This window comes from Salvelinus sp. IW2-2015, linkage group LG30 (genome assembly GCF_002910315.2).
Source record: "Salvelinus sp. IW2-2015 linkage group LG30, ASM291031v2, whole genome shotgun sequence".
Lineage (NCBI taxonomy): Eukaryota > Metazoa > Chordata > Actinopteri > Salmoniformes > Salmonidae > Salvelinus > Salvelinus sp. IW2-2015.
In genome coordinates, this window is record NC_036869.1 from 19,328,071 (window position 1) to 19,349,407 (window position 21,337).

The 21,337-nt window shown below is 43.0% G+C and overlaps 1 protein-coding gene across 1 annotated transcript; it reads left to right on the forward strand.

Annotated features, from left to right (window-relative positions):
- Positions 1-13,240: 13,240 nt before the first annotated feature.
- Positions 13,241-20,043, forward strand: LOC111955383 (voltage-dependent calcium channel gamma-6 subunit). The gene is made up of 5 exons (XM_023975612.2): positions 13,241-13,347; positions 15,766-16,679; positions 17,382-17,456; positions 18,337-18,474; positions 19,577-20,043. The coding sequence occupies exons 2-5, from the start codon at positions 16,265-16,267 to the stop codon at positions 19,798-19,800; spliced, it is 852 nt and encodes a 283-aa protein (XP_023831380.1). The 5' UTR covers positions 13,241-13,347; positions 15,766-16,264; the 3' UTR covers positions 19,801-20,043.
- Positions 20,044-21,337: the final 1,294 nt, after the last annotated feature.

Below are 21,337 nucleotides of genomic sequence, written 5' to 3' on the forward strand. Positions count from 1 at the left end.
TGTGGCAGGACTATTACACAATACAAAGGGAAGCACAGCCGCGAGATACCCAGTGACACGAGCCTACCAGACGAGCTAAATTACTTCTATGCTCGCTTCGAGGCAAGCAACACTGAAGCATGCATGAGAGCATCAGCTGTTCCGGATGACTGTGTGATCACTCTCTCTGTAGCCGATGTGAGTAACACCTTTAAACAGGTCAACATTCACAAGGCTGCAGGGCCAGACGAATTATCAGGAAGTGTACTCCAAGCATGTGCTGACCAACTGGCAGGTGTCTTCACGGATATTTTCAACCTGTCCCTGACTGAGTCTGTAATACCAACATGTTTCAAGCAGACCACCATAGTCCCTGTGCCCAATAACACTAAGGTAACCTGCCTAAATGACTACTGACCCGTAGCACTCACGTCTGTAGCCATGAAGTGCTTTGAAAGCCTGGTCATGGCTCACATCAACACCATTATCCCAGAAACCCTAGACCCATCCAATTTGCATACCGCCCAAACAGATCCACAGATAATTCAATCTCTATTGCACTCCACGCTGCCCTTTCCCACCTGGGACAAAAGGAACACTTATGTGAGAATGCTACTCATTGACTACAGCTCAGCGTTCAACACCATAGTACCCTCAAAGCTCATCACTAAGCTAAGGACCCTGGGACTAAACACCTCCCTCTGCAACTGGATCCTGGACTTCCTGACGGGCCGCCCCTGGGTGGTGAGGGTAGGTAGCAACACATCTGCCACGCTGATCCTCAACACTGGAGCTCCCCAGGGGTGCGTGCTCTGTCCCCTCCTGTACTCCCTGTTCACCCACGACTGCATGGCCAGGCACGACTCCAACACCATCATTAAGTTTGCAGTCGACACAAAGTGGTTGGCCTGATCACTGAACAACGATGAGACCGCCTTTAGGGAGGAGGTCAGAGACCTGGCGGGTGGTGCCAGAATAACAACCTATCCCTCAACATAACCAAGACTAAAGGAGATGATTGTGGACTACAGGAAAAGGAGGACCGAGCACACCACATTCTCATCGACGGGGCTGTTGTTGGAGCAGGTTGAGAGCTTCAAGTTCCTTGGTGTCCACATCAACAACAAACTAGAATGTCCAAACACACCAAACAAGTCATGAAGAGGGCACGACAAAGCCTATTCCCCCTCAGGAAACTAAAAAGATTTGGCATGGGTCCTGAGATCCTCAAAAGGTTCTACAGCTGCAACATCGAGAGCATCCTGACTGGTTGCATCACTGCCTGGTACGGCAATTGCTCGGCCTCTGATCGCAAGGCACTACAGACGGTAGTGCGTACGGCCCAGTACATCACATAGGCTAAGCTGCCTGCCGTCCAGGACCTCTACACCAGGCGGTGTCAAAGACCGCAGCCACCCCAGTCATAGACTGTTCTCTCTACTACCGCATGGCAAGTGGTACCGGAGTGCCAAGTCTAGGACAAAAAGGCTTCTCAACAGTTTTTACCCCCAAGCCATAAGACTCCTGAACAGGTAATCAAGCCCTCTTTTTACGCTGCTGCTAYTCTCTGTTTATCATATATGCATAGTCACTTTAACTATACATTCATGTACATACTATCTCAATTGGGCCGACAATGATGTTGAGGAGGGAGTATGAGAGAGAGAGGTGAGATGGACATTAGACACTAATTGCCTTGTGAACGCCAAGTAGTCCTGGCCAGTGAGAGACTGGCCAGTGATACCTCGGTCCAGCCAGTGTGGCCTCTTATCTTCTGAGGTCAATAAGAATGGCATGGTCAGTACACAATCCCAATTGGCATTTTCATAGCACTGCATCTGGTTGCACACGGCTATTGTTGTTCCATATTGCTGAATTTGAGAGCAAGGGGGTCGACTGTAAAGTTGGAGTTGAGAGTGAGAAAAAATGCAAGTGTTACATCAACTCTAATAGTGTTACATTTAACACTCAAAAATTGTCTACCTCCGCAAATAGTTGCAATTTAATAGATGTAAAGTCCCCTGTTTTAGGGACCTGCGTGGTTCTGGTACCGTTTTCGACTGACATTTTTGCTTATACAGTACCAGTCAATTTTTTGAACTACTCATTCAAGTTTTTTTTWKTTTTTTTTTACTAGAATAAGAGGGAAGACATCAAAACGATGAAATAACACATGGAATCATGTAGTAACCTCTTCCAAGTAGCCACCCTTTGCATTGATGACAGCTTTGCACACTTTTGGCATTCTCTCAACCAGCTTCACCTGGAATGCTTTTCCAACAGTCTTGAAGGAGTTTCCCCATATGCTGAGCACTTATTGGCTGCTTTTCCTTCACTCTGTGGTCCAACTCATCCCAAACCCTCTCAATTGGGTTGAGGTCGGATGATTGTAGGCCAGGTCATCTGATGCAGCCCTCCATCACTCTCCTTCTTGGTCAAATAGCCCTTAAACTGCCTGGAGGTGTGTTGGGTCATTGTCCTGTTGAAAAACAAATGATTGTCCCACTAAGCGCAAACCAGATGGGATGGCGTATTGCTGCAGAATGCTGTGGTAGCCATGCTGGTTAAGTGTGCCTTGAATTCTAAGTAAATCACAGACAGTGTCACCAGCAAGGCACCTGCTCCTCCATGTTTCACGGTGGGAACCACACATGCGGAGATCATCCGTTCAAGTCAAATCAAATTTTATTTGTAACATGCGCCGAATACAGCAGGTGTACTAGACCTTACAGTGAAATGCTTACTCACAAGACCTTAACCAACAATGCAGTTTTAAGATGTATTTTTTAATTTTTTAATAAAAGTAACAAATAATTAACTTCTTATGGCTGCAGGGGCAGTATTGAGTAGCTTGGATGAAAGGTGCACAGAGGTGCCCATAGTAAACTGCCTGCTCCTCAGTCCCAGTTGCTAATATATGCATATTATTAGTATTGGATAGAAAACACTCTGAAGTTTCTAAAACTGTTTGAATTATGTCTGTGGGTATAACAGAACTCATATGGCAGGCAAAAACCTGAGAAGTTCCACTTCCTGTTTGAATTTTTTCTGAGGTGGCAGATTTTCAACCAAGCTCTCATTGAAATTACAGCAAGATATTGATGAGTTTTCACTTCCTACGGCTTCCACTAGATGTCAACAGTCAATAGAACTTTGTCTGATGACTCTAATCTGAAGGGGGGCCGAAGGAGACAGGAATTAGTCAGATCTGCCATGAGCTGACCATGCTTTCACATGCGCGTTCACATGAGGAGGACCTCCGTTCCACCGCTCTTCTGAAGTCAATCTAATTCTCCGGTTGGAACTTTATTCAAGATGTATGTTAACAACATTCTAAAGATTGATTCAGTACATCGTTTGACATGTTTCTACTGACTGTTACGGAACTTTTGGACATTTCGTCAYGTTATAGTGGACACGCTTTGTGACTTARGAATTGTTTACCAAACGTGCTAACCAAAGTAGCTAATTGGACCTAAATAACGGACATTATCGAACAAATCAAGCATTTATTGTGGACCTGGGATTCCTAGGACTGCATTCTGATGAAGTTCATCAAAGGTAAGGAAACATTTATCATGTATTTTCTGGTTTCTGTTGACCCCAACATGGCGGCTAATTTGGCTATTGTTCTGAGCTCCGTCTCAGATTATTGCATGATTTGCTTTTTCCTTAAAGTGTTTTTGAAATCTGACACAGCGGTTGCATTAAGGAGAGGTATATCTATAATTCCATGTGTATAACTTGTATTATCATCTACATTTATGATGAGTATTTCTGTTGAAACGATGTGGCTATGCAAAATAACTTGATGTTTTTGGAACTAGTGAATGTAACGCGCCAATGTAAACTCCGATTTTTTGTTATAAATATGAACTTTATCAAACAAAACATGCATGTATTGTGTAACATGAAGCCCTATGAGTGTCATCTGATGAAGATAATCAAAGGTTAGTGATTCATTTTATCTCTATTTCTGCTTTTTCTGACTGCTATCTTTTGCTGGAAAAATGGCTGTGCTTATTGTGGTTTGGTGGTGACCTAACATAATCGTTTGTAGTGCTTTCGCCGAAAAGCATATTTGAAATCGGACACTTTGGTGGGATTAACAACAAGATTACCTTTAAAATTATATAAAACAYGTATGTTTGAGGAATTTTAATTATGAGATTTCTGTTGTTTGAATTTGGCGCCCTGCACTTTCACTGGCTGTTGTCATATCGATCCCGGTAGCGGGATGCAGCCATAAGAAGTTTTAAAGAGCAGAAGTAAAATAACAATAGCGAGGCTACATTTGGGCTCCCAAGTGGCGCAGCGGTCTAAGGCACTGCATCTCAGTGCTAGAAACGTCACTACAGACACCCTGGTTTGAATTACATTTAGTTACATACAGTATAAGAGGTTAACACTGGCCAAAACTGATTATTGTTGCATTAACTCTACACTGGTGCCAGTTTCTTTTGCCAAGTACATATTTTGCACAGGAATGACAAAAGCCCCATTGATGGAGGAGGGTAAAATCATTGGCATTGGCAACAGTCGCGCAGTCCCATCCAACCTATAAGATCACAACTTAGCACATTTCATAACCCCAATCTGGGCTCTTCACTGTTTGTGGCTCGATGGTGCTAAACATAGGCCTTTCCTTCTAGCCTGACCCTAATTATCCTTGTTATGGTACCACAATAATAGACCTAACAGCTTTGGGATCTTTTTGGAACACCACACCTATATCTTCAATGTTGTGGCTGGAATTAATTATTGACTGGGTCCAAGGCACGCTAATGATGACTGACGTCTCAACTTCCCCCAAACACGTTCCTTTATTTACCACAGGAAGTTGTACCATATAGACAGGTTATGGGATAGTTCAGTTTGACATTTTAACGGAATCAAAGTCATTTAAATTAAATTCTAATATCTTTATTCATTCAAATTGAAAAAGGCTCAAGTAAAATAAAAAATTGTAGATCATTTTAAGTTTCACATGGAATTGCCTGCATACATTGCTGGTTTGAAAAAATAATGTTCTGTTGACAGATTTCTGTTATGTAATGCCGCAGCTTCAAGTGCACTGGCCAAAGATTGGGGAGAGCATGGAAAAGTGAACATCACTTTGTCTGAACATGAGTGGCAACCTCTGAACATAAGTGTTACAGTATGCTGCCACCTGATTATTTCTCTGGGGGCACCAGTTGAGAAGAAGCGCGGTTCTACCTCTCTGTCTATATGACTCATCCTCTATCTACCGTCGCCAGCTACGAGGCTACATACAGTGCCTTCAGAAAGTATTCATACCCCTTGACTGATTCCACATGTATTGTTACAGCCTGAATTCAAAATGGATTACATTTTTAAAAAATCTCACCCATCTACACACAAAGATGACAATGTGAAAACATGTTTTGTAGACATTTTTGCACATTGAACATTAAGTAAATAAATATCTAATTTACATACACGATATACTGTATATGGAGATATTCAATGTCTGCTTTTTTTTTACCCATCTACCAATAGGTGCCCTTCTTTGCGAGGCATTGGAAGACCTCCCTGGTCTTTGTGGTTGAATTTGTGTTTGAAATTCACTGCTCGACTGAGGGACCTTACAATTATCTGTATGTTTGGTGTACAGAGATGAGGTACTCATTCAAAATAAGTTTACACTGTTTTTGCACACAATGAGTCCATGCAACTTATTATGTGACTTGTTAAGCACATTTTTATTCCTAAACTTATTTAGGCTTGCCATAACAAAGGGGTTGAATACTTAGACTCAAGACATTTCAGCTTTTCAGTTTTAATTCATTTGTAAAAATGTCTAAAAACAGAATTCCACTTTGATATTATGGAGTATTGTGTGTAGGCCAGGGACAACAAAATCTAAACGTAATCAATTTTAATTTCAGGCTGTAACACAACAAAATGTGGAAAAAGACAAGGGGTGTGAATACATTCTGAAGGCGCTGTAAGTGTCTGTTTCTAATAGCCAGGACTAGAGCAGTGTGCATTTCGCTGTATTTACATAAAGTAAAAAAGATGACACCAGAAACGTTCAGCCAAGCCTACCAGCAGTGCCATACAGTCGCACTATGAATACATTTGGCCGCAGGGTGAATTAGGGACATGTGTCTCAGCCAGTTGTATCATATCCTCTCTCACACCAACAAGCCAATCTGCTGAGTGACAGGTTCCCACATGTGATGGGGCCATCCAGGGTCATCTTAATTTAGCTTCAGTGTAGAATGGCTGGAGCCATTCAGTCCGGTGAGGTGTCCTGTCGTGTCTTGAGGCTGTGGCTGTCAATTGAGGCTGTCAATTGATGTCCGTTCCTGTTGTGAAATCCAAATAGGGAGGTGTGGTTGAACTGCTCAGTCCAACACCTGGCCAGCTAAATGATCCTTTGGGGAAATAAAATACTTTGTTGAGTGACTGGACGGCCATTTTGTGTCTCCTGCAATGGTTGGACGGACATTCCCTTTTTCACGTGACTGGTGACACAATGCACTTCTGAATTGTCTCCGTACTGCTGTTCTCTTTGTTGCTACTTGGCTACCTGCCAAACGTATAAACTCCTAATAACTATTTAATCAAACGTTGTATATATGTTTACCAAGGTCTTAGTTTTAGTTTTGTCCTCACACTACTTTTTTAATTGAACTTTTTTTTACCCCGGACTCTTTATCTGGACATAGATCTGCTGGACCTACTCCGGCCCAAAAAAATGCTAAGTAACATGATGCCTTCTCATTGCAGTCGCTGTACTCTTAATATACAAGAGAACTATCGCCTTTTGGTGAGGATAGCCAAGTTGCAATTAGTGGATTCGGCTATTTCACCCACACCCGTTGCTGACAGGTGTTTAACATCGAGCACACAGCCATGCGATCTCCATAGACAAACATTGGCAGTATAATGACCTTACTGAAGAGCTTAGTGACTTTCAACATTGCACCGTCATCGGATGCCACCTTTCCAGTTCGTTAAATTCCTGCCTTGTTAGAGCTGCCCCGGTCAACTGTAAGTGCTGTTATTGTGAAGTGGAAACGTCTAGGAGCAGCCGCAAAGTGGTAGGCCACACAAGCTCACAGAACTGGACCGCCGAGTGCTGAAGCACGTAGCGCGTAAAAATTGTATGTCCTCAGTTGCAACACACTATTGAGTTCCAACCTGCCTATGGAAGCAAAATCAGCACAAGAACTGTTCGTCAGGAGCTTCATGAAATAGGTTTCCATGGCCGAGCAGCTGCACACAAGCCTAATATCACCATACGCAATACCAAGCGTCGGCTGGAGTGGTGTAAATCTTGTCGTCATTAGACTCTGGAGCAGTGGAAATGTGCCCTACCTGCCCCAATGCACAGTGCCAACTGTAAAGTTTGGTGAAGGAGAAATAATGGTCTGGGGCTGTTTTTCAAAATTAAGTTAAGTTAATTAAGTTAAGTACAGTTAAGTCATCTGCAAACTTGATGACTGAGTTGGAGGCGTGCTTGGCCACGCAGTCATGGGTGAATAGGGAGTACAGGAGGGGGCTGAGCACGCACCTTTGTGGATGCCCAGTGTTGAGCATCAGCGAAGTGGAGGTGATGTTTCCTACCTTCACCACCTGGGTGCGGCCCTTCAGGAAGTCCAGGACCCAGTTGCAGAGGGGRAGGGTTCAGACCCACGGCCTCAAGCTTAATGATGAGCTTGGAGGGTACTATGGTGTTGAATGCTGAGCTATAGTCAATAAACAGCATTCTGACATAGGTATTCCTCTTGTCCAGATGGGATAGGGCAGTGTGCAGAGTGATGGCGATTGCATCGTCTGTGGATCTATTGGGGCGGTAAGCAAATTGAAGTGGGTCTAGGGTGGCAGGTAAGGTAGAGGTGATATGATCCTTGACTAGTCTCTCAAAGCACTTCATGATGACAGAGGTGAGTGTTTTCCTTTTGTAGTCTGTGATTGTCTGTAGTTCCTGCCATATACGTCTCGTGTCTGAGCTGTTGAATTGCTGACGTTTAGCTTGTTTGATTGCCTTGCAGAGTGAATGACTACACTGTTTATATTCTGCCATATTACCAGTCGCCTTGCCATTGTTAAATGCGGTAGTTCGCACTTTCAGTTTCCCGCAAATGCTACCATGCTGACTCCGACAGAGTATCCCGAGAGAGCCATGTTTCCGTGAAACTAAGTATGTTACAGGACCCGATGCCTCTCTGGAAAGAAATCCTTGTTCTCAGCTCATCAACTTTGTTATCCAAAGACTGAACATTAGCGAGTAATATACTCGGAAGAGGTGGGTGGTGTGCACACCTCCTAAGTTGAACCAGCAGGCTGCCTCGAGTGCCTCTCCTCCCCCGGGATGTTTGGATCGGTCTCTGGAATAAATTCAATTGATCGGGGGAGAGTGAACAAAGGATCTGCTCCAGGGCAGTCGTGTTCCTGGTCGTAATGGTGGTAGTTCTGGTGAGTTACCGCCGCTCTAATATCCGATAGCTCTTCCCGGCTGTAATGCTAATAATGTAAAAAATAGTACAGAAACAAACTAAATACTGCAACGTTTTCTAAGAGCTAGTCGCAATCTCTGTCGGYGCCACCCTTTGCCTTGATGACAGCTTTGCACACTCTTGGCATTCTCTCAACCAGCTTCATGAGGTAGTCACCTGGAATGTATTTCAATTAACAGGTGTGCCTTCTTAAAAGTACATTTGTGGAATTTATTTCCTTCTTAATGTGTTTGAGCCAATCAGATGTGTTGTGACAAGATATGGGGGGGGGGGTATATACAGAAGATAGCCCTATTTGGTAAAAGACCAAGTCCAGAGTTCAAGTAACATACACATCTCAACATCAACTGTTCAGAAGAGACTGTGTGAATCACGCCTTCATGGTCGAATTGCTGCAAATAAACCACTACTTAAGGACACCAATAAGAATAAGAAACTTGCTTGGGCCAAGAAAACCGAGCAATGGTGGAAATTTGTCCTTCGGTCTGGAGTCCAAATTGGAGACTTTTGGTTCCAACCGCCGTGTCTTTGTGAGACGCGGTGTGGGTGAACGGATGATCTCCGCATGTGTGTTTCCCACCATAAAGCATGGAGGAGGAGGTGTTATGGTGTGGGGGTGCTTTGCTGCTGACACTGTCTGTGATTTATTTAGAATTCAAGGCACACTTAACCAGCATGGCTACCACAGCATTCTGCAGCGATACGCCATCCCATCTGGTTTGGGCTTAGTGGGACTATCATTTGTTTTTCAACAGGACAATGGCCGAACACACCTTCAGGCTGTGTAAGGGCTATTTGACCGAGAAGGAGTGCTGCATCAGATGACCTGGCCTCCACAATCCCTCCGACCTCAAAGAGATTAAGWTGGTTTAGGATGAATCGGACTGCAGAGTGAAGGAAAAGCAGCCAACAAGTGCTCAGCATATGTGGGAACTCCTTCAAGACTGTTGGAAAAGCATTCCAGGTGAAGCTGGTTGAGAGAATGCCAAGAGTGTGCAAAGCTGTCATCAAGGCAAAGTGTGTCTATTTGAAGTGGGCCTTGTCTCAGGGTAGTAAGTTGGTGGTCTRTTAATATCCCTCTAGTGGTGTGGGGGCTGTGCTTTGGCAAAGTGGGTGGGGTTATATCCTGCCTGGTTGGCCCTGTTCGGGGGTATCCTTGGACAGGGCCACAGTGACCCACGATCCCTCCCTCCCGTCTCATTCTCTAGTATCTATGCTGCAATAGTCAATGTGCCGGGGGGCTAGCGTCACTCTTTCCTATCTGGTGAAATTCTCCTGTCTTATCTGGTGTCCTGTGTGAACTTAAGTATGCTCCCTGTAATTCTCCCATCTCTCTCACCCCTCCCCGGAGGACCTGAGTCCTAGGACCATGCCTCAGGACTAGCTGGCCTCAGGACTAGCTGGCCTGATGACTCCTGGCTGATGACTCCCCAGTCCACTTGGTCATGCTGCTGATCCAGTTTCTGCTCTTTTACTTGTGGCTATGGAACCCTGACCTGTTCATCTGATGTGCTACCTTGTCGTGCTGCTGCTAGAGTTTTAACTCCCCCTCTTTCTCCCTCTCTACCGCACCTGCTGTCTAGACCTCTGAATGCTCAGCTATGAAAAGCCAACTGACATTTACTCCTGAGGTGCTGACCTGTTGCACGCTCTACATCCACCGTGATTATTATTTTACCCTGCTGGTCATCTATGAACATTTGAACATCTTGAAGAACGATCTGGCCTTAAAGGGTACTCTTATAATCTCCACCTRGCACAGCCAGAAGAGAACTGGCCACCCCTCAGGGCTCCTCTCTAGGTTTCTTCCTAGGTTTCTTTCTAGGGAGTTTTTCCTAGCCACCGTGCTTCTACATCTGCATTGATTGCTGTTTGGGGTTTTAGGCTGGGTTCCTGTATAAGCACTTTGTAACATCTGCTGATGTGAAAAGGGCTTTATAAATACATTTGATTTGATTTTCGTTACTTCTGATATGCTGCTGTTGAAACGTTATACCGAGTGCACATCAGTACTAGGTATAACTCCAGTAACRGTGATTTCTCTTCCACACTGTCTTCACAACGATAATGTTGTCAGGCGATATGGCAGAGGAAATTTGTTTAGAGAAAATTGAGAAAGGGAAATATGAGTGAGAGCGAGGATAAATGTGAGAAATAACTGTTGATAGAGTAAATCAACAGAGAACGGGTCTGAGACGAGGGTGTGCGTGCATGTTGTATGTTACATTCAATTTGTGTGTCACTAAGTGAGTGATAGAAAAATTGAGAGCGAGAGAGAGAGACAAGGAGGTTGATGAGTAATCGTTCTTCTTCACAGTGCACAGAACTGGCAGGCGCTCCTCCTGTGGCAATCCCCTTATCTCTCTCTGCGTCAGCCAGGACCTTAATATAATCAGAGAGAGAAGGAAGCACAGTATCACCACTGGCTATTATGCAGCTCATAGTCAGGGAGGAGTGGATGCACTGCCATACTGACAGCACATACAATGGAATATAACAGACTAAACCTTAATACCACACTATATACAATCCTTCTAGCTATACTGCAGCTAACCTATAATAAACCTTACATTTCCCGTGTCATGTCCCCTTTTCAGAAAGAACTCCATGCCATACACGCCAAATAAGGCAGTAAGTACCCCCCCAAGCCTTAGATAGCACACCAGACCATCCAACATGTTTCAGCTCTTTGTCAACTTTGAAGCCTTTTTTGATAATAGCAATGTATTATCCATAGACCACAACAGCACAAGGCAACCCAACCCCAACTTTGTCCCGTATGAATCCCCCTCACACTGGTCTAATCATATTACGCATTAGGATTCATCCTCGCCATGCATGCCTTTTAAATCAGGGGGGCTCATTTTGTCCTGTACTGCAACCCCACAAAGCTCTGACTGGTAGTGCCATCTTATGGAGATCATTTGCTGCTACAGTCTCTTAGTAAGTCGCACTCCAGGACCCTTTTCTAATACTTCAGAAATGCATCCTTCCCTCCTACCTTCCTTGAAGTAATCAGAGATATCAATTAGTTGGATTGGTGAAAGTAATGGGGTGGTAACATTTCTTACACCTATCCAATCACGTATAAATCTCTGCTTGCCTCAAGGACGCAAGGAAGGAAGGATGCATTTTCAAAGATATTTGAGGAAACAMGGAAGGAAGGATGCATTTCTGTATTCGAACACGGCCCGGTCTCTCTCATTACTTATCACAATGCTGAGCACATCTGACTGCAGCATTCTGTCACTGACAGGAGAATAATTCCCCACGTCAATGAACGTTTCCAGTCGCATAATGACCAACTCTGTTGAAGCACTGTTCAGACCAGAGGTCACAACTACCCCTGCGTTGCATTCTTATAGACTAATAATGTTATTATGTGGGCCCAGATATACATACCAGCAGTACATGTATTTTTGTTAAACAATTATTTGTTCATACAGTATGTATAATTTATTTATGCAAAACGAGTACAATATGACCTCCCTACATAGGTCTKTCCCCCTGATCGGGGGTTGTGGTATGGTGTTGAGGTCCTTATGCCTATGTTGTGTACTGTACAGTATGTGCTTCAGGACATGGGATCTGAACGGTATGTGCTGGTAACAGCCATCCCCATGCACTCACTGTATAAGGTTCTGCATTGGGCAGCGGCAGTATAAAAGATTTACAAGCATGATCACTTTTTTTTTTTTTACTTTCCGATACAGGAGTAAGTGACATTTACTTTTGAGTCAACTTGATTTTGAGTTTTTATAAATCATTCACTAATAAGTCTCCCCAGCAACAATTGTAATAATGTCACCTTTAGAATGGAAGACATCGAGTACATTTCTAAAATGTCCCCATTTCTTCTTCCTCCTGCCAAGAGGACGCCTTTATCTAGGGCAATGTACAAAAGTCACACTTACTTTTGCATAGCCGCTTTATATAGCCGCTTTAAAATAGACTTTGCATTAACTCAAGCAATACAGGTTGGATCTTGCTCACGGGTACATTACCGTTAAGTGGTATAGACCCTGTGAATAGATCCTGCAAGTCCAGTTGCTTAGCTGTAATCAGATAATACTGTCTCCTACACAAACCCAGATTGACCATGGATAAATTGTGGGTTTGAAGTTGTCAGCAGAGGCAGAGTATTTGGTTTGCCCCTTGCCGTTACTCGATCTTGCTCCACCTACGTCACACCTTCAAGGCTATGCAGAGTTTCTTTTTTGAAGTGTTGCAGCCACAATTCTTTAATCAACAAAATACTAGCAGAAGCCCCAGGAATTTACCTCCACCCCCTTTCCTGACATAACCTCGTCAGGGGTCCAGTGCCTCTAGTTCTTTTTTTTTTATGTCATTAACAGGTGGTTGTCAAAAATAGAATGAAGAAACACACACACCAAACTCTCTCGTGTACACGCGCTCGCTCTCTCACTCAGACAAACACACTATCAGGTGCAGGCACACGCAAACACACATGCACACACACACACACACAGTAACGGGTGCATGCTCACACACACACATATACGCACGCACGCACACACGACACAGACACAGAGTGATATAGAGACCACACACTCATGACGCATATTCTCGCAAATACATTTTACAGGGGCCAGCAAAGACAGATAGTTCCAGCACAACCAACCATATGTGCATGTCTAAACAAACATATACACTTTCAAACACCACGTAGGCATGTGGCCACATAGTTACTAAACCCACCCATTCATCAACTCTCTGCAACACAAGGCTACTTTGGCCTCCACCCTCTTTCCACTGCCCATACCTCCTCTCTTCCTCTGCGATCCCTCTCTCGCTCACTCCCTCTCTTCGCCTCACCCTATTTCATTCCCGAACTGAACCACACACACACACCAAGCAGGTCAGCAACTTCTTCATATCATTGTTATGATTCGTACCGTGGTCATGACTAAAGTCTATAGTAAAGCAAAATGAGTAGAAGTTAATTCAGTTGTGTCCGTTGTAGATATTGAATTACAGCTCAGAAAAATAAACTGAATTGCTTATGCGCAAATTATGGCCTTGAATGTTGCTCTGGGGTCTCTGCATTTGTTGCCGTTTGTGTTTTTGCTTATTTCAATTTCCTGTTGATCACACTGTTGTATATTTCAATGGGTATTGTCATTGAATAAGTTGATTTGAATGGAATATTGCGAGGCACTTTAAGTATTCAAAACTGAATCATAGAGGACTGTTTTGCATCTGTAATTGTAATATCTATGATTCAGAGCTTCCTCTCATTAAGCTGCCAATTTGTATATCATGCGAGGGTAACAGTAAAGCTGTGCAAATATTTGTGATGAAACCTTTTCATTGTCTTATTTTTTAGTTGACATACTAGTTGCTTAGAATTCTTTGTAAGGTAGCTATGTGTAGGATAATTACTACTGTTGTCCATCTTTCAGTCTACAGTAAATATTGATATAGTACTTTAAGATGTGTAAGTGACTTTAACACAACTCTGACTTAAATGATAGTAACTGAAGTAACATGTGCATACCAGTGGAGGCACAGAGAATTTCATAAAAATAGTGGAGGAAAAAAAWATATATATCATTTTTAGATTAAACTATACAAAATATATTCACGTCACCAAATAATTGATTAAAACACACTGTTTTGCAATGAAGGTCTACAGTATCCTAAGCAGCACTCTGTAGGGTAGCACCATGGTGTAGCTAGTTTCACAGCTAGTTTCTGTCCTCCTCTGAGTACATTTGACTTCAATACAAAACCTAGGAGGCTCATGGTTTTCACCCCCTTCCATAGACTTACACAGTAATTATGGCAACTCCCAGAGGACGTCCTCCAACCTATCAGAGCTCTTGCAGCATGAATTGACATTTTGTCCACTCAATTAAAGGATCAGAGAATTAATCTAGTACTGAGAGCATAAGCTACAGCTAGCATTGCAGTGCATAACTTGTGGTGAGCAGTTGACTCGAAGAGATAGAAAGACAAGTTACAGTTAACAAATACATTTCTTCAAAATTGAAGATGGAGAGCGAGAGAGCTAGTTTTCGTAGTATTTTTTTCACTTACAGTACTTAGCTAGCTAGCTAGTTTAGCCTACTCAAACACCCGGCTCAAACGGAGAGGGGTGCTAGGTTAGCTAGCTGGCTATGGCTATCCAACACTGGAAGTCTTCCAAGTCAAGGAAGGTTTTATTAATTTATTGCCACCGGGGCCTGCCGGTGTAACTGCTAAACTGATTGCTGACTGTACACTGTACTGCATGATTGTAGCAGGTTTACTAATGCGTTAGTTCTATTAGCTATGTTGACTATGACGTTAGATAATATTGTGACAACGATGTAGGCTGTGTGTAGCAGTTAGCGGTTATATTATGAAGGGTTTGCTTGGAACGTTTTTTTTCGCCTGGTCACAGACAGCTAATGTGTTGTGCACTGAAGTCCGCAAGTGAAGGGAAAAGGTGAGAGAGGAGTAGCGTGCGTAGATACGAAAAGGAATTACAACAAACAAAGTGATCACGCTCTTTGTTTATGGCTGCTATGAAAGTGAACTGTGTTTGCGTGTGATCAGGGGTTGTATTCATTCCCCCGATTCTGTTGAAAAATGTTTCTTAAACTGAAGCAAACGTGACGAAACAACGGATAAACATACCTGAATTTGTCCAATAGCAACTCTCGTTTTCAACTGTAGGACTAATGATTACACCCTAGATCAGCTAACGTTAGATGCAGGCAAAAGTGTGTGCAAGGCGGTATTGAATGTAACACGATCTGTCACCATGATTACAAAACATTCTCTCGACCTGTGCACTTACGTTGTAAACTTTTATTCATAGGCTAGGTTGTAGCAACCTCATGATGGGTATAGGGAAAATTGGAGTATCATGTAGTAGCCTAAACCTATCGATGTTACATTGAGTTGGGTGAATGGAATATGAATGACAGTCATCCAATATGCTGTAATAGAAATAAGGTCATGCTCATATTTTTTTTGTGTGTCTGCCCTCATCTTAAAACGGTACTAACCTCCACTGGTGCACACAATATTTGCTATGAAAAGGTGAGAAAGTATCAATTTGGCACTCATTAACATGTGCTGGTTCAGACTTGATATCCAACCATGCAGTTGGAAAGTATTCTTTGCAGCATTAAAATGATATTTGMCATGTTGGATTGGATCAGACTCTATAAGGTGACATGGCAGTTGTTCATTTTAGTTTATACTAACATTGTGATGGATTAAAGTCAGTAGATTTTCTTCTACTGATGTTAAAACTCATTGTTTTTTTTCTTGGTTTTTCTTCTAGAATAAGCTGCTTTCTCCCTCCTGGCTTCTCCTCCATAWCTCCGTTTCCCAACATTTACACGGAAGCTACCTCTATTTTTGATATTTTTTTCTAATCTATTCTATCTTTTGAACCATTTTTCATTATGACCCGCTCATCGCATACTTCTTCCAAACCACCTTTTACATCAAGCTTTCAATGTCTGGTGTTAATACCTAACAATTCATGATTCATGATTTTAATAATTAATAATATATATATATTTTCTGCACTGATCCTTATCCTTTTTTATGGTGGGTTTGGTATGTTTGCTTTATAAACTGAGTCATCAGTGCTGCTAATTCCCATTCCCCTTCTTTCCCTCCCTCCATTCCTCTTGCCTCACTAACCCCTGTCTACCATCCTTTCTATTGCTCCACTGCCACCTCACCATATAAACCCATTCCCTGTCTCCTACACTCTCTACCTGTCTTTATCCATTATTCATATATTTTTTTCAATCGTAAACATCTGCAAAGCCATGTGGTCCACCTTCTTTCTGCACGAAGAGGATGGCAGGCCGATTCCACCAGGGGCGGGAATAGGACCCGGAGGAGGTACTCTGGGACTGACCGGTGTCATGGGTGGCAGAGGGGCTGGGGCTGGTGCTATGGGAGTTAAGCGCCGTGCAAAAGCGTCAACATCAGGAGGSATGAGCGACGTCCAGGAGGGCAAGATCAAGCTGGCGTTCTTCGTGGCCATCGTGGGTGTGGTGTTGACTGTCTTGGGCTTGGGCACAGAGTATTGGGTGGAGCTGTCCCCGCCCAAGAACTTCTACAACAACCAGACGTGTCTGGCAGCACACTACGGGCTGTGGAAAGGATGCACCCGGACTCTGTGGGTGGCTGACATAGACCCTGAGCGAGAGAGCTGTGGGCCGGCTGAACTGCCCGGAGGTAACTGCTCTGGAGTTGCATGAATAGGCCTACATTATTTTGTGTAAACCAAACGGTATCTACTCAACCTCATGCAATCCAATCTGTACAAAACCACCTATCAGAAATCACAGATCCATTTTTTGCATACTGGCAAATTGTGTAAACCAAACCGCATTCACTCAAACTCATACATTCAAAACACTCTCTTGAGAAATCCTATGGCCCTTTATGCCAGATTTTAAAGGGGTAGTTCAGCCAAATTTCACGATCCCAAATTTCAAGGCCAGAAGTGACAATTATATCATTACTTAGCTATAGCCCCACCGTTAGTTACGGCTAGATATCAGTTATTTGTATTGTGGCCACAATCCAATGACTGGCCTTCAGGTGTAGACAGGGTCACAATATACATTTACATTCTGTAGGGATAGATGCTTACCTTAAACTCACACACCTATTACCCTCAAATACTGTACTAAAATGTCTTACTAGAGAGGGCAGTCTATATGTAGGATAAACGACCTTTTATCAGACTACAAGATGCCATAACACTAATTGCATAGAAGACATAACCTTGGCGTTGTCATCGATGTGCACGAATGCATAACAATTAGTGTGCAGCAAGCCGTATGAACCTCAATAAGATTATGGTGATGTGCAAGTTGATAAGGTCTCCATCTGTTTCAAATAAGTTCCTTGTCTCTCCCTATCTCCTTTTAGAATCTAACTGCACCTACTTCAAGTTCTACACCACTGGAGAGAACGCCATCCTCTTCCAGAAGACGACAGAAAAGAGTGAGTCAGCTTGCCCCCTGCCTTCTTTCAACCCATGTCTCACCTTGCCCACCCACATGCTTTCTTTCTTCCTCAAGTCTGTCATCTATGTTGCACTGGGTCAGCCATTGACTGCAGTGAGTGTCTAAAATGTATTCCACCTACTCCTTTTACCATTATAGCATTGAAGTCAGTAAGACTGTTTCTTCATGGGTCAATGTGGAAAAAACGGTGAGCTCTAAACCAGAGGTGTCATGCGCCACATTTTTTAAGAGGGGCACTGATGGCCAAATTCTATTTCTTTGGATTTATTATGCGCAAAATAAACTATCTTCTGGATTTTTTGTTAGTTTCAATGGGCATGATGCCCTACATGTCAGGAGTGCGATATTTAACGATTCTATTATCTCTAGGCAAGTCAGTAACTCCTAGGGCAGCATGGGTAGCGTTTCCCAAACTCGGTCCCCGGGACCCCAAGGGGTACACATTTTTGTTTTTGCCCTAGCACTACACAGCTGATTCAAATAATCAACTCATCATCAAGCTTTGATCATTTGAATCAGTTGTGTCGTGCTAGGGCAAAAAACTAAATGTGTACTACTTGGGGTCCGCAGGACCGAGTTTGGGAAACGCTTCCCTAGAGTATGTCAGTGAGGGGATGTACCAATATCTGTTAGAATTACAAGTGGATGCAAGGACTTTACCTTTTGTAGATTGGCCATTTTGAATAAGGTTGAACTTATTTGGTTATTTTACTTACCTTAGTTGAATGAACTCGTTGCAAGTCGCCCTGGATAAGAGGGTCTGCTAAATTACTCAAATGTAAATGTACCTGGTGCCAGTGTACTATGAATAATGGAATGTACCTGTATCAAGACGATAACCGTTTCGCTCTTCCCAGGTCTGAATGTGGCGGCGGCCATGATGGCCCTCTTCGGTCTCTTCCTGATGGTCACAGGGGCCATATGCATCACCACAGCCCTCAGCAAAGGAGAATCATTCTTCCTCAAGGCTGCATCGGTTTGCTTCATTCTGTCAGGTGAGTGAGTAGACATATGGCAGCCAAGGTGACATACTGTACATGTATAACTACAATGATTAAATATTACTATTTTGACATGTCTAATGAGACCTTGGGAAGATCTCAATTGCATACTCCTCGCATCCTCTCTCCTCATCTCCTTCTCCAAACCCATTAGAGGAGAAGGTCAGCGGGGGGAGACCTCTGGCTTTGTCATCCAATGGGTTTTGAGAAGGAGACGAGAAGAGAGGAGCGAGGACATGAGGATTACGCAATTGAGATCTTCCCTATGTTGCTATCAGGTTTGAAGGTACAGTAAGACCCAGATGCAGACAACGTCGAATTAACAGTTTAATAATCCAACAGGGGCAGGCATAAGACAGGTCAAGGGCAGACAGGGGTCAGTAATCCAGAGGTGGGGCAAAGGTACAGCACAGCAGGCAGACTCAGGGTCAGGGTAGGCAGAGATCAAAAATCCAGAGGTGGGGCAAAGGTGCAGGACGGCAGGCAGGCTCAGGTGCAGGCAGAGTAGTCAGGCAGGCGGGCTCAGAGTCAGGACAGGCAAGGGTCAAAACCAGGAAGGTGAGAAAAAAGAGAGACTGGGGAAAAGCAGGAGCTGAGAGAACCGCTGCTTGACTTGACAAACAAGACAAACTGGCACAGACAGACAGAAAACACAGGTATAAATACACAGGAGATAATGGGGAAGATGGGTGACACCTGGAGGGGGGTGGAGACAATCATAAAGACAAGTGAAACAGATCTGGGTGTGACAGTTGCAGAGAGTTATGGGTGCGTTAGGAGTCAACCTGTGCATGCAGCAAAAAAAAGCTACCGGTACTCAACACTTTAAAAAGCCATATAGCCGTTATTCAAGTGTATCAAGGGAGCTCACTAATTAGATACACAKGGCATTAGTCATGGCATCTGTCCAGTCCTGATATACTCTGATGCTCTGGGAAGTAGATCACAGCTATCAATACCACCTCCACCATCCCACCAGTAAAATGGTTTTGCCAACTCCACACACACACACCAAGCCCCTGATACCTCTCTTTTGTTCTTTATCCCTCTCTTTCTCTCTCTCCCTTCTCTATCACTCTTTCCTCCTCTCTCTTAGGCCTCTTGATTCTCCTGTCTCTTATTGTTTTCAACCAATCGGTACTCTCCTTCCTAGCCAGTGACCACTCGGTGCCGTTGCATCACGAGTTGTCTTGGTCAGTATCCTGTGTTGGGTGTGCAGGGGCCATTCTTATTTTGGGCGGAACCCTCTTTCTCTTGCTTGCGCTACCATTCAGTCCCTGGCGAAGGTGTTTTCCCCCCAAAAATGAAAGTGACAGCTAGTGGCGAAGAGGAGGTATTGCACTTTATCTGTATTGTCTTATAACTGTTGAGAAATGGACGGTCTCCTGCAATTTTACATTGAATCATTTGAAGTTGTGTAGAGAGGGGTTCAAGTTGTTCATCGTCTTKGATGTTTTTTCTCTCCTTATTTTGCATAAATCAGTAGGTCATTGAAGGGACACTATACTGTTCTTGACTTATGAAAGGGGAAGAATTAACGCAATGCCAATTTACTTGTGTGCTAGTCGACAGCAAATGTTTTCTCACATTGAATGTGCAAAATGTAATGTGCCAGTATGTTCCCCCCTCCCCAAGTGTGAAATTCAATTGAATTCAAAATCATTTTAAATTAATTTAACAAAAACAACATTTTGCAGTTGTGTTTTGAATTGGTAAACATTACTTCATTATTTTTGCCAAATCTTTGATGATATTCTGATCGACAGTCTTATTAGAGAGTATAATCCTTAAGAATAGTAATTGGGATTCAGATGTATTGCACAGAATGAAAGTACAGTACAAAAATTCTAGAGTTTCTAGTAAATAAATACATACACAATCTCATGATATTGCAATGTTTTTACAACTGCCTTTAATTTATAGATGTGTATATATCAAAGAGACATTAGCCTCTAAATCCAAATGTTTTCAGACCTCAAAGGTCAGGATTAGTCTACGTCCCCGGCCATCATGTTTTGTAGATTCAGTTATATGTCACAATATAAAAGTAAGGTAAAAGACAGGCACCATGCAAATTCCAGATATGCAGAGCTTGTGTTTTCCATTAAGTTGTGTAGTGTAAGATGTGTGGACTCCTATTGACATTAGACTACTTTTGAGGTCTAAAAACATCTGACAAATTTTGATTTTGGAGTCTAATGTCCCTTAAAATTTTAGATACACCATCTGCTCTTGGTGTGTGGGTGACTATATTATAGAAATTACAATAAATTATTAAAACGGTACTGCCTAAAAACGTCTCTGCCTGAAAGGACAGGCAATTTTATCGTAAACCCTATTGAAGAGGTAAAGTGCTACTAACCAGTTATATAAGGTTGCATTGTAAATACAGTATTCAAAGTCATATGAGCCTTCAGTGTTGTAAATGAATAACGTAAAAACATTTCATGTGTTCCGTGTGACCCAAATGTCACACGTTTATAAATACTGTACGATTTTGTATCTGTTTTGTCTTTTTCCAGCGAGATAGTTGTCAGAGGTAATCTGTGCATATCCGTATTTCAATGGGTATTGAAAGGTAAATTGTGTCTGTGGTTTTCAATGGAAATAATTGCGTATATAAGACTTGATTTATTATTAAATGTGAAGACAACACACTGCATCCCTTTCTTGTGCTTTTTTTCGTTCTTTTTTTCCACTCTGCCCTCCTCCATCGTTCTTCTCTCCATCATCTTCAACACACATCCCAGTCACCATCTTGACCCGTTTCCAGCTTCCTCTGTCTCCACTGTCTCCCACATGTTGGCACCCTCTGCCGCTAAATTTAGAGCGTGGTGAATCCTGCTGAAGTGGTTAT